This window comes from Coloeus monedula (genome assembly GCF_965178545.1).
Source record: "Coloeus monedula genome assembly, chromosome: Z".
Lineage (NCBI taxonomy): Eukaryota > Metazoa > Chordata > Aves > Passeriformes > Corvidae > Coloeus > Coloeus monedula.
In genome coordinates this window covers 82,443,209-82,467,226 of record NC_138822.1, presented here as the reverse complement: position 1 = coordinate 82,467,226, position 24,018 = coordinate 82,443,209, and the positions used below count along the sequence as shown (strand labels likewise).

General features: G+C 41.2%; 1 protein-coding gene across 3 annotated transcripts in view; it reads left to right on the top strand.

Moving 5' to 3' along the window:
* The window catches only part of EPG5 (ectopic P-granules 5 autophagy tethering factor), a 55,070-nt gene that overhangs the window by 7,349 nt on the left and 23,703 nt on the right, over positions 1-24,018 (top strand). For 2 of the 3 annotated variants that reach the window (XM_082301602.1, XM_082301600.1), the window contains exons 4-23: positions 682-818; positions 1,382-1,489; positions 2,456-2,529; positions 4,227-4,335; positions 4,652-4,766; positions 5,332-5,482; positions 6,380-6,535; positions 6,889-7,046; positions 10,004-10,158; positions 10,727-10,867; positions 11,085-11,249; positions 12,454-12,576; positions 15,127-15,386; positions 17,249-17,389; positions 17,790-17,934; positions 19,332-19,529; positions 20,219-20,329; positions 21,042-21,161; positions 22,591-22,757; positions 22,952-23,176. In XM_082301602.1, the coding sequence (XP_082157728.1) occupies positions 682-818; positions 1,382-1,489; positions 2,456-2,529; positions 4,227-4,335; positions 4,652-4,766; positions 5,332-5,482; positions 6,380-6,535; positions 6,889-7,046; positions 10,004-10,158; positions 10,727-10,867; positions 11,085-11,249; positions 12,454-12,576; positions 15,127-15,386; positions 17,249-17,389; positions 17,790-17,934; positions 19,332-19,529; positions 20,219-20,329; positions 21,042-21,161; positions 22,591-22,757; positions 22,952-23,176 (2,959 nt within the window). The remainder of the gene's footprint in view (positions 1-681; positions 819-1,381; positions 1,490-2,455; positions 2,530-4,226; positions 4,336-4,651; positions 4,767-5,331; positions 5,483-6,379; positions 6,536-6,888; positions 7,047-10,003; positions 10,159-10,726; positions 10,868-11,084; positions 11,250-12,453; positions 12,577-15,126; positions 15,387-17,248; positions 17,390-17,789; positions 17,935-19,331; positions 19,530-20,218; positions 20,330-21,041; positions 21,162-22,590; positions 22,758-22,951; positions 23,177-24,018) is intronic. The other variant, XM_082301601.1, reaches the window with a different exon arrangement.

Genomic DNA, 24,018 nt, shown 5'->3' with positions numbered 1-24,018 from the left:
AAAATCTCCCATTCCCTTAACTTTATCATCTGGGCAGTAAAAGCTGAATGCAGGAGTGACTTCTGCTGTCTGAGATGTAGACTAACACTGATTACTGTACAGAAACACTGTGTGGATGGGACACCCAAACTCCCAATCTTTTGTTGTCTAAGGCAATATCTAATACAGTTCTTTTTCCTAATTCTAAAATGAGCTGGATATTTTTCCTGCTTTACTTCCTCTTGGAAGGCCATTTGACATCTTAAACTATTAATGCTTAGAATTAATCTTTTTGGTTTTCATCCTAAGTGTTTGGTTTGAGTTTGTACCAATATAATCTTTTAGCTAAAGTATTTCCCCTTCTCCTGCCCCAGATATTTTTCTTTCCTAGTGTTCTTCCCTTTGCACTCCCTGATAGTTTATATGCATAGTAAATGGTGGTTCTTACAAAGCTGATGTTGAGGGAAGGCCTCTTGTGAGAGTAACCATAATATATTCTTCTTATAATTAGTGTCCAGAGCTTAATTATAAGATTAAATAAAGTACTCTTAAGTATTCTTCTCTTACAGATTTAGTAAGCAGCTGTGTTGAAATATATTGGTATCTACAGATACAGAGACCAATTTTTTATGCAATCCCAAACCCACTGTTAATGTTGCTACTTCTTGTCAAAGCTTCTTTAATTCTGTTTTTAATTTACAGTTTCAAAGCAGTCAGAAAATCTCTCTTCAGACTTGAGCCACTTGAAGGAATGTATCAGTGTCCTTTTCAGCTTCACTCGCAGGGTTATTGAAGATCCTCAGTTTCACAGTGACCTTCTCATGTGGCTGCAGAGACTGGTGAGGGAGTATACATGGATATGTCTGATCCAGCACATGGGATGAATTGGGGAATAATTTCTGGAAGTGTTACTCTTTCTCTTACTGTCACATGGGCAATGATTTTTTTGGTGGGGTTTGTTCTACTTGAGGAACCAAATATCTTAGCAGACGTTTAGAATTGATTCCCTTATCTGATAAAGTCAAGCAGCCTTAGTGAGGACTGGCACCTGAGCAGCCAACACTGCTCAAAGTGAACTTAATAATACTCAGTATGCTTTCACTTATTTTGAAAGTAGAACTGTTCAGACTTGTCATGTTTGAGAAACTTTTGTTCTTGCCAATTTCTAAATAAATTAAATTTTAATGCAGGTGTAGAAAAAATAATTACACTGAAGAAAACGGTTTGTGGCTCATAAGGCAAGCAAGCAGATTTTAAATATTGTTCTCCTGTAACATGCTCTGAAAATTTAGGTTTGTTAGAAAGTGTGAGATAAGAAAGGAGCTGTATTACTCTAGTTAGCAAAACTGTGAGAAAATGAGCTTTGAAAGGATTTACTTGATTTCTGTATACGTCCCTTTAGGTGTCTGTGCTGCAGAGAATTGGCTGTCCAGGTGACCATCTCTTCCTCTTCAACCACATCCTTCGGTGTCCAGCTGGCATCAGCGACTGGGCCTGTCCATTCATTCAGGTGTGAATGTTTAATTCTTTATCATCAGCAGGTTGGCGTGAGTAGAAGAGGAGAGTGTCTTGTGCCTGCTCAATCTCTCATGACCCACACTGCCTTTCCAGGTGTGTGGAATCATGGTGGCAGCTTTTATCCATGTTAGGCCAGCCATGTGCAGGTAACAGCAGAACACACTGCACTCTTAATGGAGAGATTCCATATGAAAGGGACTCAAGGCCTCATGCACCAGGTTTTGGGAGTGTTCTCCAAAAAGTGGAAAGTGTATTTAGACTTGAAGCAGCAGCTGTATATGAGAAGTGAGATTGGAATCAGGTCTGTGATGTGTGAGGGATCAGGAGGAGCAGATTTTTTTATATCCTGTACATTGAAATGGCACTAGTTTTCATGGGAAGTTCAGAGGCAAAGGAAGGGGTTCACTTTGTCTAGGTCAGAGGGAGTGCAGATATCCAAAGGCGCCAGGATGTTCTTTCAAAGAACACTTTTGCTCCTCTAAGAGGAGAAAATGTTGGAAATATAGCCAGAGGAAAAGGGCTTCAATATACTGAGAGGAAAGGCAAACAATGCAATAAAAATATGGAATAGAATAATTTAGGGTGGGAAAGACCCTTAATGTCACTGAGTCCAATCAACCTAATGTGGTAGGATTTTGACTTCACCTGTGCTCAGTGTCTGAATTAGCCAAGACCTACATGTGGAACAAAGAGAGAGGTTGTCTTTTTTTTTTTTTTTTTTTTTTAAAGCTTTTGATGTGTTGTTTTTATTTTCCCCCCCTCCTTTACTTCTTATAAGTAATTCTTTTGGACAAGTCACAATATTTTGCCATGGCAATACTTTCACCAGGGTGTGGTACTGTCTGTTACGGATTCTTTTTAGTGTTAACAAAAACCTAGTGAGTTGTGGATTTCTCTGCTAAGATTAATTTGCCCTTTGCTTATTTTGATTTACTTAGATTTTTGCATTTAATTTCAGATCAAAGTCTTGGATAACCCATCAGGTGTCTTTCATTTCATGCAGTCTCTTGCCTTGCTTATGTCTCCTGTCAAGTAAGTATGAACATTATTTTTAAATATGTTCTGATTATTTAAGAGTAGAAAACGCAACACAATCTCCTTGTAAAACTCCAAAAGTTCATTGCAGGTAAAGTCATAAAAGTGGGCACAAATAGATTCACAGTTTAATTCAAACTCGTTTTACTCATTCATCTTAAAATTCAGCCTTGGCAGTACCTCCTTGTGCTGTACACAGTATGATGCAGCTTTCTTTCAGCTGTGAAATAGCTTGTGAAGGCTGACAGACCCACAGGTTTTATTACTATGGGTTCTGAAGTATCTCTTGCTTTGCACCATGGCCTGTTTTTTATATTGTCTCTGCAATATAATCTCCTGAGTAAAGGTGTTAAGCTGGTGTACACACTGGTTGGACCTCTTGATCTATTTTCCATCCTTTTTATTTTTTTTTTTAATTTTTAAAATGTAGAAGGAATGTGGTGCATGGGGAAGCTAGTTAATGACATTAGTCATTAGTGAAATCTCTTATGTTCTCCAGATAAAATACACAACTTGCCTCTCCCCCTGCCCAAATTCTGAGGTCAAGGAATCAAACTGCTGGTATTTAGGGTTGTCACTGTGATCTTGATAGTCTGTCTCTTACTTAAGTGACAGTCTTGATTATTGAAAGCTGTTACTTTAAAGGGTTTTATTTTCACATTTCCTTTCTGTCTGGGGAAACCAGTGTATCCTGAGGGAATGTGAGTTGCTGGTCCCTTTTGATACTTGTGTTTGGAGCAAGGGCTAACTTAATGTGTCTGGGCTGACGTTCTAAATGTTGATACCAGAACTCAGAGCCTCCACAGGGTCTGCTCTTACTGCTGAAAGAGCTGAGGCTTATGTGTTATCTTATCTTGTTCCAGTCCTGAATGTCAGGAACCAGGTTATCCTAGAGTCATTTAAAATCACAGGATTGTTTAGGTTGGGAAAGATCTTTAAGGTTGTTGAGTCCACCCTTAATGCAGAACCACTGCATTCACTGCTGAGCCATGTCCTCTGGTGCCACATCCACGAGCCTTCTGAACACTTCCAGAGATGCTGACTCCATGACTGCCACGGACAATCTGTTGCAGTGCCTGACCATGTTTCCAGGAAAAAAATTTCCCTGATACCCAATCTAAATCTCCTCTAGTGCAACTTGAGGCTGTTTTTGGTCCTATCACTTGTAATGTGGGAGCAGAGCCCAGTTGCTCCAATTGCTCCCCCTCCTGTCAGGGGCTTGTGCAGAGCCACAAGGTCCCCCCTGAGCCTCCTTTGCTCCAGCCTCAGCCCCTTTCCAGCTCCCTCAGCCGCTCCTGGGGCTCCAGCCCCTTCCCAGCTCTGTTCCCTGCCCTGGACACGCTCCAGCCCCTCCATGTCTCTCTTGTCCTGAGGGGCCCAGAGCTGTCCCCAGCACTGGAGGTGCCTCAGCAGTGCCAGCACAGGGGACGGGCCCTGCCCTGGGGCTGTGGCCACACCCTGGCTGGGACAGCCCAGGGGCCACTGACCTCTTGCCCACTGGACACCCCTGGGCTCATGTCCAGCTGCTGGCACCAGCACCCCCAGGCCTTTTCTGCCAGCCGCCTTTCTGCTGTACTTGCTAATTTCTTCCTCTTGCATTTGGGTTTTTTAATATCCTCCCTTAACTGAAATATTAATTAATTCAAAAATTTTAATTTTCTAATCTTTTGCACTTGATTTTTACTATAAACCAGAAATCGTGTGGACTTCGTGTGCCATATGAAACCAAGTGAAAGGAAAAGTTCCTCTTCATCTGGGAAGGAATCTGGGAACTGGACTCTGGTAGATGAAGGAGGAGAAGAGGTACAGCAGACACTTCTTTTGTTTCTCTTTTTTTTGTCCTTTATGCTTTTGCTCAAGCTTATTGATCTTTGTGAAATGGGTGAAGAAACTCTGACTTGTTAAGATAAAAAGCGTGATTTGAAATTTACTTCTGTTTTACTCTCCTTTTATCTCTGTGGTATAACTGTAGAGAGTGGAGCTTCCCGTAGTGAGTATTAGCAGGGGAAATTCAAATATTTCAGTTACTCCTTACAAAACTGTAATTAATACAATAGTGAAGCGCTTTACTATTGGTTTTATTGTAAAGCTACTGACAACACCTTATATTTGTCAATAGGATGAGGATCCCGAAACAAGCTGGATTCTACTCTTGGAAGATGACTTGATTGCTCTGTTGTCACAGTTCCCATTTCATGAACTCTTTCAGCAGGTCCTTGGGTTTAAGTCTGGAGGTAAATTGGTTGCTAAAGAGTTATTCTTCCTTATGCTTATGCTAATTATATTAATGACTACCACTGCCAAGAGTGCTACTGCATCATGGAGCTCTCTGGGAGAAGTAATAATGAACCTGTGCAACAGGTCACAGGCTAAAGAGATGAGATGGAAGTATATGCCATGTGTATGGGAAAAATAAAAACCTTGTAGCAATATGCATGCAAAACATTGGAGTCTTTTCCCTTAGTTTGGATTTGGTTGTCAGTTAATTCCCAGAAGTGCTTTCAGAACCATTTTTCCCCCTTGCCTCTTAGTTGTAATGTTATTGTGATTTTTCTCTGATTTTTTTTCGAAATCTCTGGGGAAGTACATGAAGACAATTGCTTGCCAGAGGTCTTATTACCTCCATAGTTTATTTGTAGTTGCATACTTAGCAGGTATTTATTGTTCATGTCATAAACAAAGCATACATTTCAGTTCACTATATGGTGAGTTGTTGCTTTGAGTGCTTGTCAAATTATTTAAAAATCCATAATTCACACTTCTCTTTTTTTTACTGTTATTTTTGTGTCTCCATCTTAGGTGCTTATTTTCCTGAAAAAACATCTCCCCAGGAGATGATGAAGATTTTTGCCTTTGCAAACTCCTTAGTGGAACTTCTGTCAGTGGGGTTAGAAACATTTAACAGAGCACGGTACCGACAATTTGTGAAGAGAATTGGCCAACTCATCAAGTAAGAGAATTTTTCTCTCTAGTGTGATTTAATCTGTTTTATACATGTATTTGCTGTTGAGAGTTGCTAAAAAGCTCCAGAACCAACCATCAAACAATCAGAACAAACCCAAACCCCACCCAAACAATTGTCAGGTAGGTTTTGCTCTGACAGCTGGTCAGTTCAGGGTTAGCCAGTCTGGGAATCTGAAATGGGGAATTGCAAACTCTGAATCCTGTGGGTACAAAGGAGCCAGGTGAGCTGTGGAACACCAGTGTGACTTCCATCAGTGATGTGATTAGGTATGTCTTGGGTAGTCACTGAAACCCAACAAACAGAAATTCTTTGAATTTCCTCTGTCTGTAACCAATGTTACTGCTTTATTTCCATTGTTGCTCAGAATTGCTTTGGGGTTTTTAATTTGCTTCCTGCAAATTATCCTGGTTTTGCAGTAAGTAAATGTAATTGAAATCTAAAAGTTGCTCTTTATTTTTAAATCTCTAGCATTCCCTCTGTATGGCTTCTGTGAGTGTATTCTTAAGGGGGAATACAGTCAAATCAGAAACAAAATCTTTTTCTTTGTGTTATGTAGGGAGTAACTTTCTCAGTGTAATTTTTCCTGTATGAGCTTTCTGCTTGTACTGCCGTTTCATCCTGTATAATTACCTCAAGGCTCCAAAGGTCACACACAAACTAATTTGCTGTAACAGAATGTTAAGCCTTGTTTTCTTGCAAAACCAGGGAAGGAGAACACAGAAATCTGACTGATGCAATTTATATAGAAACCTCTGGAACCCAGAGGGCAGAATGTTGGGCATGTCTCTTGTGGCTAGACCCTGATCTGGTTGTCCTTGTCTGTGTTTTCATGGGGTGGTGACATACTTAATGATCCTTTGGCTTGTTTGTTCTGCTCTGTAGGATGACACTGTGTCATGTCAGTGACCACTGGGCCCAGTATGTTAGTGGCAATAAACAATATGGATCACTAGAACACCCCTACTCCGTAGAAAAATTGCAACTGGAGTTTGATGAGCTGTTTTTTAGAGCTGTTCTACATGTTCTGAAGGCAAAAAGGTGGGTTGTCCCTTTACTGGCTTCATCTTGGAGGAGTTGAATACTTGAAACTGGGCTTTGGAGTAGCTTTAAATACTTAAAGGTTTAAACAAGACTGAAATAAGTAGGATTTTTCAGTGCATTGGTAGCATCAAGGTGAGGAGGAATTATGCCATGGATTGTAGCATCTGACAGAAGCTGTGAAGTCTTGGTCAGTTCAGAATGAGGTTGGCTCAGAATCTGAGGTGCTGATACCCATCCTCACATTCCTCATTCTGTTGCACAGCAGAGGTGTGGGCAGGAGATGTCCCCTTTTCAAATGTTGGGATTTATCAGGGGGGACCTGTTCCTATCTGCCTCTTCAAATCCAACAGGTTGGGAGTCTGGCTGTTCATGTCCGAGATGCCTTACGGAACCTTGTCCAGCAGCATGCTTTGGAGGCTCTTCTTTGTCATGCACTGTGCTGACAACGAGCACCTGGAGCAGCTCTGCTCTACTCTGCAGCCTGCTGACTACAGGCAAAGGCTCAAAGGTAAAATTCCCCCACACAGAACCAATTCTAATCCATTCAGCTGCTGCTGCGTCAGCTATGGGTTTAACTCTTTGCAGGTTGCATTGTTAAATACACCCTTGAGAGCATGACTGGTCCAGTGGCCTTAGAAATGTCTTGGGCAGTTCATGGTTTTCCTGTACCTGTTTGTCCAAGTCGTCATTTTAACAGCAATTGATAGATTTACTGTCCTGGTTTTCTCTCTGGCTGCCTCAGAGCTGCAAGAGTGACATGTAGGAGGTACCTCGTGTATTCTCATATCACCTCCCATCTTGACCTTCAATAGTATTTGGAGAGTGAGGTTTAAATCCTAAAGTGCAGACTTCTGTATCACTTAGGGTTGGTGTGGCAGTTTTTTGGTTGGGTTTGTTTGTTTGTTTTTTTTTGTGACTGGTTGACTGTTGAATTGTTGATTGTTCTATAAATAACGTATTTTTAGAGTCCTCTTTTTTTCCACTAAACTTGCTAGTTTTGGTTTCAGTAACTCACATTATCATCCACAATGATGTTTCCCTTATCTCAAGCCTTCTTTTGATACGTTTCTTGTCCTAAGTGGCACCTTTTATTTTTATTTCCTCTGGACTTGTGTCCCATGTTGATCTTCACAGTGACTGTGGTGTCTTCAGCTGTAGCAGAGCTATTTAGAGGCCAGCTGGAATGCTAGTTTCCCTTTGCTGCTGCATTCATGGGTAATATTTCAGAACTTGATTGACAGGAGGACAGGTAAACAAGCAGTAACTCCCTACTTCATGGCTCCTTTGCGGTCTTCAGGGAGAGAAAATCTCGTTTTTGTCAGTTTGATTTCTCAGCTGTCTGGTATCTGAGGTAGCTGTTACTCCGTCTGCCAAGTCTTTTGATGGAGAAGCAGGAGAAAATGGTGGTCCTGAGACGTTACTGAATGTCTTGACTGTGCAAGCTCAGCTAATATTTAAGGCAATTTGCACAGAGTGGGAGAGAGATACCAAGATTAGTTGTTTACATTTGATGAAGTGCTGACCTGATAAGCACTTGCCAGCCAAAGCAGTAACTGTTACACTGTTTCTGTAGAACATCTTTATTTTTGGTTTTGCTAGAAATTTTTTACTGTATCTATCACGTGTTGCAGTAACAAACACATATATATATGTATTTTTTTTAAAATATATAATTTTTTTTTCAGGCGTTGTTTTGCTTCTAGCTAACTTTTATGTTTCAAAATCCCTGGTATGCTGATGCAGAATTTCTTTATCCTCTTCATTCTCCTCAGTGGGTTATGTCAGCATAATACTGTTTTTCACCAGTGTCTAGACAGGGAATATCAGCAGTTCTTTCAGTGAAATCCATCTAATCTTCTGGAATATCTTCTTTTAACCGACACTTAATGAATTAATGCTTAATTTACTGTAATTCATACCCTGGAAGACCATGACATTAATTTTCTGTTGGGAGAGGACCTTTTTTAATGATTTTCCTTCCCAAATTAAGCTTGAGAAAAGGATGGTGAATCTGCAGATGGAATGAAGCCTTGGTAATAGATGGAAGCTTTTGGCATCAAATCCATAGGGGTGGGAACATAGTTGTGGTTCTAGTGAGTGGCATCCCTGCTGTGGCAGGGATTTGGAACTAGTTAATATTTAAGATACTTTTTAATCCAAGGATTCTATGATTCTGCTTCTGGTCACAGTTCCCTTGCTGCCAGTACCAAGATTTGAGGAGCCACTGATTTTTAGTGTGTCTCTGGAAGGGAATAGGGCCAAGTAGCAAGTAAATGGTGAAGATGTTGTTTCTCCATGGTGAGACGACAGGATTTAGGTGGAGTCTCTCTGCTTTCCTTATTTCTTGTCCCCATCCTTCAGTCCCAGGCTATGGCTTGGTGTGGAGTCCACAGGTGACCCCTTCTCCTCACTGTGGGTCACTCTGCTATGCTATTAGATACAGTAATGGTGTGGTCATTTTTGGTGTCCTTCTGCATCACCTTGAAAAAACCCTGAAGTACAAGAGGAAACACAGTTGTCTGTAACTTCTGCCATAAGGATAAAAAAGTAGCATTAGGAAAGGGAGGGGAATGGATGAGGCACCCCCTGTTTGTCTGCTGTACTAGCAGGAGAGTAGGTTGTCTTACTGTTTGGAAGAAACTGTTTTCCTAAGTTGCACAATCCTCTAGCATGCTGTTCCATGAACTGTTTGCCTATACAAGCCTGACCTTCTCAGGCTGGAGTACAGTTGCAAAATTCTTGAAAGCCCTTAAAATAGAATGTAACCTAAGTGCAAGTGTTTGATCACAAGCACGGTGAGCACATGCCTGTTCAGGTTAGGTAGCTGAGTGCCACAATGGGTGCTTTTTCTGTATATTCAACTGCCACGATAAAATCACTGTAAGCAGTGTTTGCTGGCATGTTGTGGTTCAGAGAAGGCAGATCACTCTCCAAAACTTTTTACAGCTCAAATCCTGCTTTCAGTGTTTGTTTTGCTGCACAGTCTCTGTTTAAACTTATTTGGAAGAAATAAAAAACAAAAAACATTTTGAAGCCCTTTACAGGTTCTTTTGTATTCTTACCTTCCTGTTGTCCCATACCCTGACGAATGGAATATTTTTTTTGCTTTTGGCAGTATCTCTTTTGGGTTTAAAGAGGATACCTGCCTTGAATTTGAGTGAAAGCATCTCTTAGCTTTCCCCCTGTGCAGGTTCAGTTCTCTGTTTTCAGAGATAGATTCCAAACAAGTGCATCCAGTATTTTTTCTTGTATTGTATTTGGGAAACTAAAACTCGCCTTTCCTTGTAGCTCTTGGGCATAATCAAGACCTGGGGCTAGGTCCTTGCAGAATTTTTATTTGTAGCTGGCATGGAATGATCTCCACAGATCACTTTTCTGGGATTTGAGTGAATAACTATATAGATGCTGCTGATGTGTGTCGTATTGCACTTTTATCATGTTTCTTTAACTTGACTTTTTTTCTAGATCCGGAGCACCTTGAACAGTTTGAAAAGTATCTCCAATCAATGAACTGCTCGGAAGAAATCTGTCTGCTCACCACATTTGCTCAGATGGCACAAACCAAACGGGCTGATGTTGATGAGGATTTTATCAAAATCATTGTTTTGGAGATATATGAGGTTAGTAATGTTACTGGGTCCATTCAGGAAAAGAAGGAAAATTCTCTTTTTATTTGTAACAGTGGAAGGTGTGAAACTTTCATAGCTTCTGTAGTTCATTCCACTATGGAATTAAGAAAATGCTACTTTAAGAAAGTACTGAATTAAAATTGCCTGAAGTACTTGTTTTTTTCTGGCAAAAAGAACAGCTTTTCTGTAGGCAAAGCAAGAGTGAAGCAAATGAACAAAAATATATTTCTTTTGTTCTATTTTTCTCATGTAGGCCTAACTTATAGCTATGAAATTCCTTACCTGGTGTTTTTTCTGTTGTTTTTGGTAGGATTTTTTTTTAGTGCCCATGTTGTTACTGTGTTTAGTTTTGGACATTTTTTTTTTGGCACGGTGACATAGAACTTTCCTGATCTTCTAGGCCAGTCGGTTTCTCTTTTCATATTGGCATTTATCAACTTTGTCTATGATGACCAAGAGCAATTTAGTCCTGTAGTTTCCAAAAGGCATTTTATTTCTGTGTCAGTGGAGGTCAGCCAGAAGCAGTAATTTCTCCCTACTCGTCTTCCCATCTTCTCAGGTATCCTACGTTAGTCTTTCCACAAGAGAGACATTTTCCAAGGTTGGTCGAGAACTCTTGGGAGCCATTGCCAGCATCCACACACAGATTATTTCTGTACTGCTGGATCGGATTAGAGAGACCATTGAGAAGGTGGGGATGGTAAGTGCTGATGTCCATCATTTAAATCAGACACCTAGTTAAACCTAGAGGCCATACCAGGCTGTGTGATAAGACATGGCTTGGTATGAGTGGATGTGTTAAAAGGTCTGTCTGTGGGGTGTTCTGGTCATACCACCCTTTCAGATAGCAGGGCACAGTGCTGGTTGTTGTTGTGTACTGAGTCCTGATTTGCACTTTTTGCTCTCTCTCCTCAAAGGTTTCTTTATATCTGTTTAAAGAACTGCCACTGTACCTGTGGAAGCCTTCTTCATCTGAGATAGCCCTGATCCGTGACTGGTTGTTAAATTGCAGCCTGACAACAGTGGAGAATAAACTGGCCTGCATTATTTTGGAAGGGCTGAACTGGGGATTTGGTGAGCATGTATGTATTGAAAACAGGAGCCTTGAACCTCCTCAGTTTTTCAGAGCAAAAGTTTAACTCGACCTGGGAGCAGAGCAGAATTAGAAAACAGTTAATTAATGATGTGCTTTTATATTATGGCTGTACACCTAATGGTGCAAAATGTGAATTTCATAATAATTTTACAGCACTCTGCCTGAGGATTTGCTTGTGCTGCACCTGAGTTTAAAAGAGATATTTAAGCAGGAATTTTTTCTCTCTCAACAAGAGGAAACAGCTGACCAGACAATTTTTATGAGTCACATGAATAAAATGCTTTTGGCTTCAGAAACAGAGGAATCCTCCAAAAAATGTGTAGGAGAGTGGTGTGACTGTAGTTTGTGTGCTGGTATCTAGGTATGTTTTTTACAGTGCAAGAAAAGTAATGATTGAAATGAGACATTTCAAAACCCTGAGCATAATTTAAATTATTAGAAATTATTCCATGATACTGGGTTGCTCCAGGAGGTCCATGAGTTCAGGATTCAGTTGAGGGTGAATGCTGTTTCAGAGAAAAACAGAAATAGGTTGGGGGAATAATCCTATTGCCTGTGTTCAGTGATACAGTTTTAGCATTGCATTCTGTGCATTTGATCATCCTGAACTCTTCTCTTTGCCATGATGATGGTTTTACATGAATATTTATTTTTTCTCCCTGTTTCTTGTGAACGTGTAAAGAAAAATGAATGCTAGGGAAAATTAACACAGTTCTTTGCTGTGGAATAGCAATGCCATGTCTGTTCCCTTTGATATGGGGAAAAATGGCTCTTTAATGGCAATTGATGGAGGAATTGCTATGTTTTCCTACAAAAAAGATGGTGATGTGATTTGGTTTTGTTTTTAAAAGGAAGAGTTCATGTGTCTGTATTATGTAATTTAAAATGGCATCTGTGGATTTTTTGATTAATTATTATATGTTCATAAAATGCACATGGAAAGTGAATATTATGATGCCTTTTAAGAAAATAATCTAGTTGTTGGGCTTTGTATTGCCCTGTGTGAGCCTGGTACTCTTATCATTGAGCTGAATTTTTTTCACTTGGCAAGATTTTTGCCTAGATAATGCAATAATTAATTTGAAGATCCAGGAAGATATTAGGATTTATTTCTCTGTAGTGCAGCTGAATGTACAGTTGTAGAGACCTTGTAAATGACTCAAAGCTATGTGTTCTATTGCTGTTTTTAGCAGAATACTCTTCACCTGGATCCGGCTGTCCATTCTGAAGTTGCATTGATGGTCCTGGAAGCATATCAGAAATATCTCTCCCAGAAACCATATGCTGGGCTGCTTTCTGAAAGCATAAAACAGGTATCCCTTCTTCTGAATTATGAGGAATAGCTTATGTGATTTACCAAAATATGAATATCGATCTAATATCGATATCCAACTGAGACAGACAAAAACTCTCTAACAGTTTAGAGTTAGAAAGTGCATGTTTTATTTGGCGCCAGGCTCTGCATGGGATAGCTCCCTAAGACCCAGGCCCCGATACAAGCAAACATGATACCTTTTATTCCCAAATATTATGAATATCCAAAATGCAAATGCATATTCATAGTGTTAACACCTCCCATTCTCTGCTTCATATGGAAATGAGCTTACATGTCATTAAGCATGCATAGTGTGTGTTCTGAATTGAGTTGGTGGTCTTGAATTGGGTCAGTGGTCCTAAGGAAGATGAAGTAACTCATCTTCCTCACTTTGACCTTTTTGCCTTTCTGAACTTTAACAATCCTAATTACTTTAGTGACCTCTAAGTTTCTTCTTGCATGACTTTTGGACTGGTTCCCACCAAGGGAGGAAATTGGTAATTGTCCTTGTTCCCTGCACCAACTTATCAATGTTTCTATTCCTCGCTCTAAGCACAGCTAAGCAAACATACAAATGACAGATCATCAGTTATTTGGTAATCAGTTACTAACATCTTAAAACCCATTTCAGGTCCAGCTCTCCTAACTATTTTAATTAACTCTCACTGGGCCCAAGTTCTTTCCTATTCCAACTAATACCAACACAGCTAGCCTATAACTAAAATCTTTATGTTTCTTCTAAATCTATGTTTCGTATGGATGGCTATAAATGGGAAAAGCTGCAGGGCAAGACCTTGTTTTCTCTTTTTTTTCTTCTTCTTTTTAAAACTGTTCTTTGTGCAAATAGAATTTCATAACATACCAACACTCAGTGTTGTTTGCACCCACAGAGCTATTTGAAAACACTGTTAGACTTCTGTTGCACATCTGTATGAGAATCACAGAATGGTTTGGGTAGAAGGGACCTTAAAGCTCATCCAGTTCCACCCCCTCCCATGGGCAGGGACACCTTCCACTATCCCAGCCTGCTCCAAGCCCTGTCCAACCTGGCCTTGGACACTGCCAGGGATGGGACAGCCACAGCTTCTCTGGGCACCCTGTGCCAGGGCCTCCCCACCCTCACAGGGAGGAATTCCTTCCCAATATCTGCTCTAATCTACTCTGTCAGTTTGAAGCCATTCCCCCTTGTCCTGCCACTCCATGCTCTTATAAACAGTCTCTCTCTGTTTCTCTTGAAATAGACATTTTAATTTTGACCCACTTGCAGGTTTGTGTATAGTCACACACTGCTCCTCCTTTACTCATACAGAGGTGGACAGTACTTGATTAATGAAAAGCTGTTTCTCCTTTGCTGGTGAGCATAAGAAAACTCAGTCCAGCTCTTAACCTTATTTGAAGATTCAAGTGTTAATCCCTTTAGGAGTTTATCAGCAGTGGGCAGCACTGTGTGACCTGAGCACACCACAAACATTTATAAAATTGGTTTTACAGCACACTGGACTCGCGAAGTGATAGCTCCAAGTTACAGAAGGCAAATGGAAGGATAGAAAAGTCAAGATTAAAAAATCCCTGTTTCGGATATTCAGTCCAAGATGCCTCTATTTATTTACTCAGAGGTTTTAGCACTGTGCTGGGCTTTGTCTTCTCAGTATTTCTTGTACGGTGTTTTCTCCTTCTCTGTGGCTTTTTCCCCCAGCCTTTTCTTCCCACACTCTGAATGTTCTTTGTTGTCTGCTCTGTTCTGACTTGCTTCTCTGCACTACTTAACCGTGATTTGTTTCCCTGTGCCAGCCAGATGAGTCCTCTTTTTTAAGCCTGTGTCAGCCCTAGTTGCCACTTGTGCTGGTGAATCAGTCCTTACTTGCATGAGCCTATAACTAGAATTTGAGAGAAAATAGTGCTTAGGTTCTTGTACCGCTTCTCAGAGAGGATGAAATATCTGCATTGCCCTCCAGCTCTGCAATTTACACTGCTCTGTCAGAGCATGTACAGTATTTTTTTTCCCAGAGATTTATCATTCCTTCTGACCTAGACAGGGTCTTTGTGACAGCGGACACGTATACATATATCTCTGCCTGTCCACATGCAGGCTTTTTTCTAGGGAGAGGCTGCCAGGTTTTAGGCTTTTTGTTGTTTTGCATAGGTTTTTAATGTTTCCTTTCACTAGCAGTCTTAAATGTTTTAAGCATTATGGAAGGTTGTGTCTGGCTTTTTATTTTTTTTCCTGTATTAAAATTAAAATTTAATTCAAGGTCAACATCTAGCTTGGAAAAATTTAAGCAGACAGTGTAAGTCGATAGCCTTTATCTGAAGGGATGGGGGGTAGGAGAGGGAGGTAGAAATCGACGCCACAGGAAGAGTGTTTAGATAAACTACATGGTATGTCTAGAAAATGATTGCTGTTAGTCTAATCCTAAAAGATTTGGGTTGGAAGGGACCCCAAAGGTCATCCAGTTCCCTTTCCATGGGCCAAGTCCCAGACCAGTGCCACAGGTGCTGTGTCACAGCTGTGCTTCCTCTCATTCCTGCTCCTGCTGCTTTGTTCCAGGTCTCCTACCTGGCCAGCATCGTTCGCTACGGGGAAACACCAGAGACTTCCTTCAATCAGTGGGCATGGAGTTTGATTTTGAGGCTGAAGCTGCACAGGAATGACCGTGGGGTGCAGCAGAGTGGGCTGGCTGTCCCCGTGTACGACACTGCGCTGGACACGGCCGAGTCGGTCACGCTGCACCCCCTGCTCAAGGCGGTGAAGGCAAACATCCCCATCGGCTGCTACCTGGCACTGGCAATGACCACCCTGGGGCACAGGTGAGGGCTTTCTGGGTGTTTGCCTTGGGTGGATGGCCCCAGGGACTGAGCAGCCTCTCTAATGCTGAGCTGCAGGTTGTTAACAACTCTGTGCATGTTTAAAGAGCAAAGGACTTGTGATGCAAGGGATTGAGCAGCTTGTCAGGGACAGCATCTCTGATGAGGAGGAGCTGGGCCTGGTTAGTCTGGAGAAGAGAAGAATGAGAGGGGGATCTCTTTAATGGAGATAGCCATCTCAAAGGGGTGTCCAGAGAATGGTGCTGGACTCTTTTCAGTGGTGTCCAGCAACTGCATGAGGAGCAATGGCCACAACTAAAACACAGGAAGTTTCAGCTCAGCATGAGGAAGAACTTCTTTGCATTGAGGATGGCAGAGACCTGAAACAGCTACCCATGGAGGTCATGGATTCTCTCTCTCTGTAGACATTCCAAACCCACCTGAACTCGTTCCTTTGTCTCTTGCTCTGGGTGACCCTGCCTTGGAGGGGTTTGGGCTGGATAATCTCAAGGTCTCTTCCAACTCCCATGCTCTGTGCTTCTGTGACTGTAGTTGCACAGAATCCCAGAATCACTTAGGTTGGAAAAGACCTCCAAGGTCACTGAGTCCAACCTGTGACCAATCCCCACCTTGTCACCCAGTCCAGAGCACTGAGTGCCATGTCCAGTCATTCCTTAGACACCTTCAGGGATGGGGAATCCACTGCCTCCCTCAACAGCTGTTCCACTGCTTAATAGTCCTTTCTGTGAAGAAATTCTTCCTGAATTACTTCAAACAACGTGCTATTTATTTTACTAACAGTTTTTTTTGCCTTCTGCACTTTAGGGTCATAAGAAATAGGACTGAAACTAGGGGTTAATGTAATTTCTCTGGACAGGAGTAGCTTTGAACCACACTTACTGAAAGGGTTGTTCTGGAGGTAATTTCTTTTATTAGGGCAGCACAGCATTCAGAAAATAGGGAGGAGAAAAAACCCACTCACTCTGGGAATGGTAAATAAAGAGCATTGTAGGAGCAGTGAACCTCTTGGCCATGACTGTGTTCCAACACAGTCTTTTCCAGTGCTTTTAGCAAATTTGTAAGTAAGGCTTTTGGATTTATTCAAATGTACTTGTTGATTAAGGTACAAAGCCACACAAAATTTGATCAGTTCTCACCAGAACTTTTTTCCTTGACTCTGTGATCTCTTTAGTTATGCGTTACACTATTCAAAATTTTCACTAACTTGTTTTCTACATATAATATTATGTTACTCTTTAAATGAAAAATTATCTGGGCTTTCTTCTCCTTACCCAAGAAAGCCATGGCTTGAGGGTAAGATTGTGTCATAGATACTTGCAAGCACTGGAGTAGTTTGAGACTGATATGAAGGTATTTTGGGTTGAGAGTGGAAATTTTTCTATAACTTTGAGCATGGAATAAAAAACCAAAGAATCTCTTTAGTCTGTTCCAGTGCACCTTCTGTGTTTGGCCTTTGGCTCTCCCTTTCCCTGGAGAGGGAGTCAAGTTGTCCAGGTTAGGCAAGAACAGTGAGCTTTAAAGTGATAGAAACTTGATGAAGACTTGCATCTGCAGTGAGTTTTGGAAGACAGGACACTGATCCCTGGAAGAGAATTTGTGAAGGAAGGAGATACTTAGCAAATATTTGAGAAGGAAATACTAAGAAAATCACTCAGTGACTGAATGACTCCTACAGCTGAAGAAAAAACCTCTGGATTTAGCTACTTAGGTTTTCAAAATAAAGTGTAAAGTTATGAATGTATTTACATCTCAGTTCATAGAAATGAAATCAACACCTTGTCCTCCTTTCTGCTGATAGTCAGTGTTTTTTTATTAATTTTTTTTGTTTGTTTGTTTTCTGACAGCATTGAGAAGTTCTGTGCTGAAGGGATCCCTCTTTTGGGTGTACTTGTCCAGAATAGACATCTGAGAACAGTAGTCCATGTGCTGGATAAAATTTTACCCATGTTTTATTCTTGCCAGTATTACCTCCTGAAGAATGAACAGTAAGCAATGATATGTTCATAATATGTTCATTTTAAAATTTTATATGTTTATTTACTTAATTTATTAATAGTTGCAGTGGAAGTTAATCATAATCTTTTGGTTTAGCCCACCTGACAGTCTCCCAGACAAATCCTGAGTAAGATTTGGGTGCTGATGTAGATCAAGAACTGTGTTTAGTCCTGATGAGCTGCCTTGAATTACAGTCTGCTGTGAAATGTTCATACTGTGCCCATTGTATTGCTAAACTGGAGCAATTAAATCTGCACTGTGGTTGTGAATCAAAGCCTTTCTATATGTGTCTCACTGGTGCTATTGAGCTCGTTTAAAATTCTCTGGAAGCAGGTTTTCTATTTATTATTCAGTAGGAGATATTTTAATTTGGTTTGTTGACATCCCTAGGTTTTTATCTTATGTTGAACTGTTCCTTCATCTGGATAGTGGAGTCCCTCAAGGAGTGACCCAGCAGGTTACCCATAAAGTGACACAGCACTTGACAGGAGTGAAGTATGGAGAAAACGTTAAGCTGCTCAGTAGTATGATACAGGTAAGAAGATGATTTAAAAAAGAAAAGGAGGGGAGAGTGTTTAAAAGCCAGGCTTATTTGACTGAGCTAGTGTTAAAGGTTAGAAAGGATACTAAACCTGGCAGTTCAGTCACAGAGTACCTGGTATCAAATATTAGTAGTTGGGCTTGGTTTCCTGAAATTCTCCTGCTGAAACTTGGCTAAATCTGGCCGTGCATGTGACACTAACAACAATATTTGCCTTTCAGACTTCTTGGAAAATTCATATCCCAATACCAGGTCAAAACTGTTTAAAAAAGGGAATGTAATATGCAGCACTACTTTCTTGTTTGTGTTATTTGAGGAATGCAGCAGATATATTAATGTTTGAAAGCTTTGCTTTTTGGCCATTAATGTGGGCTCCGGAATGGAAATATGTTCCTGAGTTAGGGAGCAGTAGCATTTTTTTAAGCTCAGAGAGGTCAAAACCCAAAGCTCTCTAAGATTAGAGGGGGGCAATGGAAACAGACCTGTTATTTTTCTTCTGTTTTTGTATCTCGAGTTCTTTTGCTCAGAGTTTGAATTAAGATGTAGAAGATCAAGAATTCTTCTTTGGTTTTAGTTGTTTATTACATCTTAGCAGTAATACAGCTGCACAGTGTGTGCCTCTTGGTTGGCAGGGTGGAAAATGGCCGTGAGGTCTCATTTCCAAGGTTTTTTAAAGTCTAAATTAACCAATTATGAAATGCTAAGTAATATGTTTTTACTTACAACCCAGTTACTAACTTTTCATGTTCTGCAGTGCGGAACTTTTGACCCAATGACAGAGCACTCAGTTTTATGAAGAAGAAGGAGAAAGAAGACAAATCCACACCCAAAATCCTCCATATTGTAACCTATTATCACCTATATCCCCTAAACCTAATTTTCTACATTTCTACATATTTCACCCAGTGATAAAACTTTTAATTACACAGCAATAACCTCAGTGTTATCACACAATTTGGGAAGCTTTTCCCAGGGTTTTGGATGGAGTACAGTGTACTTCTGAGGATCACTGCCTCTCAGCACTGACAGGCTGAAATTCTCAGAATCCAGGGTTCCAACACACACCTACTCTGGGAAGTCCTTTTGCAGAAACAGCAGGCTGGACTTTAGAAATAGGTGCTATTTATGCCTGCAGGGGTCCTGCTTAAGGCTTCTGTGTCTGTTTTTGCTGATTGCACAAGTCCTTTGCTCTTCAGGCTTCAGAATCTGCAGAAAATTGGAGACTGAAGATGACAAAGCTGTCCTTACTTGGGTACAGAGACTGTTGTTGTAAATTATTTAATTTAAGGATTGGCCCACAGCCTCAAGCAAGTCATACAGTTCTCCAATAAATTCTTAAGCTTTACTCAAAGCTGCAATCTGTTGACTAATTTTACCTTTTAATTTGTCAGACTCACATCTTTCTAAGTGACCAGCCAAACGGAGTGGGGCCAGCTGCAGTCCTGGAGTTCTGGGTGCAGGTCCTTACCAGCCAGCAGCTGTGGCACAGGGACCGCGCCACGCTCTGCCTGCTGGATGACTTGTGCAAAGCTGCTTTTCAGTACAGCCAAGAGGACTGTGTGCAAAAGCTGCTTTACCAGCAGCACAAGGTAAATAGCTGTGGTGTTTTGGTGTGGCTGTTGAGTAAATGGTCAGTTCGTGTGTTGCACAGTCGGATTTTGAGGTGAATGTATTTTCCTGAAGTGCAACAAGAACGGCTGTGAAATCCTAGAATGGTTTGGGTTGGGAGGGACCTTTACAGCCCATCCAGTTCCACTCCTGCTATGAGCAGGGACACCTTCCAGGGAAACCTAGACCAGGTTGCTCCAAGCTCTGTCCAACCTAATCTTCAGCACTTCCAGGGATGAAGCAGCCACAACTTCTCTGGACAACCAGTCGTGATGATGAGTGATGATGGGGTTATCTGATTTGTTACTGAGTGGGTCAAAATTAATGAAATGTCTGATATTTTAATAATAATGATAATAATTATTAGTAAAACCAATTTGCTATACAATTTTGATTCATATGAGTTCTGTTGTAGTTTGTCTTTTTTGCATTTCAAATATTTGGTTGTTTAGAACAAAAACGGAGCTTCTTCTGAAAAACCAGACACTGTCACTGTAACGGGATGTTTTCACTGAAAAAGACAGTCCAAGCAGTGGTGCCTGGCTGAGCTGAGGTTGGAAAGTAGCAACAGGAGGTGGAAAGGAACCTGGATGAAGATTGAGTGATGCACCTGTAGCTTCTAAATCACGTGCTCACAAAAAAACCCCCAGATGTTTTCTGTTTTATGCAGAATGCTTTGGGCTATCACTGTGACAAGGGTCTGCTGTCTTCTCTCGTCAGCTGGATCGTGGCAGGCAATGTCACACCATCCTTTGTGGAGGGCAATGCCAACTCCTCTCAGGTGAGTGCCATGATGGTGTTGTGTGATGGGAAAAGCAGCATACTGGTCTAGGGATCTTTTTTTTTTTTAAGATCTCTTTCTTGGTCACTTTTTCTTCCTATCCCAGACTTTTCTTGCGAGGAAATCCTAATTTAGCCTAAGAGAATATTGTGGGTTTGTTGCACTAAAAGGAACATGGATATTTTACATGGGGAGAGTTTTGTCTAATCTGCATCCAAGAATTCATATAATAGGATTGGATAGTTAAATTTTCTTCTAATCTAGTATTATTCTTGATCTGTTTAAGAAGACAAAATCTGTAAAGCCAGACTTTTCTATTAGATCAGTCTTTATCTGATAAGTGTTTTGAATTCCAGCTGCTTTCTCTCTGCTTAAGTGAGTTCCTTATTCAAGCAAAAAGGGAAAAAACCCTTGCAGTACCCCAGACAGAGATGTGTAGTGCAGGTGGAAGAGAGGAGATCTTGTTTTACAGAGACTCTCTGGGTAGTTCTGTCAGTTTTCTCTGGTTTTCCCCTTCTTTCCCAAGATTGTACGAAGGGGAAGTTTGAATTTAAGGGTAAAGAAGTTTTGTTGTTGAGATGTGATACTGTTTTTTGCAACTCTGCAGTGAGAATCTGTCAAACACCTATTCCTCTTAAGAGAGCATCAAGCTTCCTGATGCTGCCCCCTGCCATTTTGTTACCAATATTTCTCCTATTTCTGGGTTGTCCAGGTCTGGTTTGCATGGACGGTGTTAAATGTGGAGTCAATATTTGAAGAAGATTCACAGCTTCGCAGAGTTGTGGAGGGGGAGCTGGTTATCAATGCTTTAACTCCTGATCAAGCTTTGAAGGTGAGAGAACTGTTCATCCCTTTTTATTATTTTATTGGAGAGAACTGCTGGGGAAAAGGGTTCCCTTGTGTCATTTAGGTTTTTTTCTTATGTACTACTTTCTTACCAGGATAAAAGCATAAATAATGGTTTACTTGGCTGTGCAGGAGAAAATGTACCTCAGGGAAATTTTCTTTTACATTTTGAGTATGATTGAGTTCTTCTATGTTTAAAAGCTACCATGGAAATATCTGATTTTACTATATCAATATTTACAGAAAACTAATTTGTGCTTTTACATGAGTTTCTGGGTCATCTAAATGCCTCACAAGCTTCAGTGGATTTAGTCTATACCCCTGATATGGGGAGTGCTTATTTTTCAGATGGGAAAACATGTCTGTATTTCAAACAGATGATTTCTCAGATGACATGAACTTACAGGAGACTGGCCTTTACTTTTCTCTGTTTTCTGAATTATTTTCCAAGGCTTTCAAAACTGTTCAGGTCTCTCCTTTAAGAAGGCACTTAATCAGCTCTACTTCAGGCCACATTGCAGCATTTTCCAGCTTCTTTGCTCAAATTCAGTTATAAATTCTGGAGTGAAGCAAGTGAAAACCAAAACTGTCCATTCTCAAAGTGTGACTTTTGGCCCATCCTTCGTCTCAGCTGTTTCAGTGTGTTTTAATGAAGGAGGTAGCTCTGTGAAAATAGGTTTGTTTGGGCTGTGTCCAGTACATGTCTTGCATCCTTGGAGCTGGTTTGGAAAACATTTGTTCTTTAGCTTACATGGCTTGATTCAGCTGGAAAACAAATTGGGTGTGGGCAGTGTGTGGAAAAGGATGCCAGAAGTCTGGTGTAGGGGATGAGGGAGTGCCAGGGTCTGCTCTGAGACTTGGGAACTCAGAAGAGCCTCCCATTCCCCTGCTTCAGGCACAGTCCAGGGGAGCTTGGAGTAGGACTGTTTAATGATTTACTGGATTTGTGGTGTTGCTGAAATGGGGTGCTGCTACTCATTGCTTTGTCTTTGTTCTGCTTTTGCTTCTGTGTTCTTTCTTCACATTAGTTATACTTTGCATTTAGAATTTTCACTAGAGGTATATTACATGTAATCTGGAAAAAGCTAAAAGTAGCACGCTGGAGATCTAAACCAGGGACATCTACTTCTGTGAGGAAGAACAGTAATTAACTGTAATTAACACCAGTAGCCCATATGTTGGCCTGGTGTCAGAGCCATCATGCTGGGTTTTTGTAAACATCAGAGGTGTAGGTCTGCTCTCCAACGTAACTGTGAGATGGGCAGCTCATCCTTCAAGGCCCATAGCAGATATGTGACGGCTTCCAAAGTTTTCTCCTCTGTAATTACCAAGTGTTCACGCTGTGTTAATCTGCTCAGTTAGCCTGTGGCAGCCTGTTACAGCACCACACTTGTCTGGAAATGTTGTTTCTGCAGAAAGCCCAGACCCAGCTGAAGCTGCCCATCGTCCCTTCCCTTCAGAGGCTCATGATTTACCGCTGGGCTCACCAGGCCCTTGCTACCCCTGCAGATCACCCTCTCATGCCTCTGATCTGGCAGAAGTTCTTCCTCCTGTACCTTCACCGACCAGGACCACAGTATGGGTGAGTCTGACCTGCTCCAGCAGCTAGCAAGCACTCATTAATTAAGTGCACAGAAAGTGAAAGTAAGTGCGTTACACTGACTGAACCTGAAAGCAGTGGGTACCAGCAGCTTCTATGGTGAGCCAATTTATCTGCAGAGATGCTGATTTGGCATTTGCAACAAGACTTAGTTGTGCTTTTTTGTTCATTTTTAGATTACCTGTAGGTGGCTGTATTGGAAGACGCTTTTTCCAGAGTGCAGCTCATGTTAACTTGCTGACTGAGATGAAGCAGCGGCTGACAGAGGTAGCAGACTTCCACCACGCTGCCAGTAAAGCACTGAGAGTGGAGAGTCCTGAGGGCAGTGAGAGGTCACCAGAGAAGGCCAGCTGCTCACCTGATTACCTGACTTCACCTGAGCTGCATAAGGAACTTGTCAGGTAAAAAAAGCCTGCCCAGTTCCATCTTAATCAATGCAACTGCCTGAGTAACTGCTACAGTGTAGTTGTAGCTGTGTGAGGAATGAAGGGATGTGACCTTAGATGTACTGCAGGCACTTATTAAAAGCATGAAATCACAGAACCATTCAGGTTGAAAAAGCCTTCCAAGATCAAGTCCAGCATTTAACCCAGCATTGTCAAGGCTGACACTAACCCATGTCCCCAAGTGCATGGGTGTGCTCAAATCCATTCTTCTGTTTGCACAACTTGTTTGAGAGGGGGCTGGTCTTCTAAAAATAAAACATTATTGATAGATTTGTCACTCCCCTTAGGGAAAAAGCTTTGCTTTTTAATGAACGGTAGCCCCATGCTGGCAAAATATTTATTATTTAGGCATATCTGCTACTCGCATGTACATCACTAGCTATAAATGTAAAAGGCTACTTGGTGTGTATGCATGTTTGTCACAGACCAGGACCTGAATTGGTCTGAGTAAGATTACTTCATCAGGAAATTTACTGGGGACTTCAGGACATGGTTCAGTGCAGTATACTTAGTTAACAGCCTAAAGGTGAGTTCTCTCAAGTGTCTTCTGTGCCACCTGAAAAATGGTAAATCTGCTTATCAAAACCTTGCCACAAGACTCCCTTTTTGTCTTGAGTAGGCTAAAGTGAGGGACACAGTTGCTCGCTGCCACTCAGCTGCTGAATGCCCACTTTTTTGAGGGATGGTAGCTCCTAAGAGCTGTCTATACCTCATGCACACTAAACTTGAGGCAGTATGTGAATATTCCCAGGAGCTAGTTGAAAAGATGATTTGAAGAGAGTCCCTTGTTCAGGGAC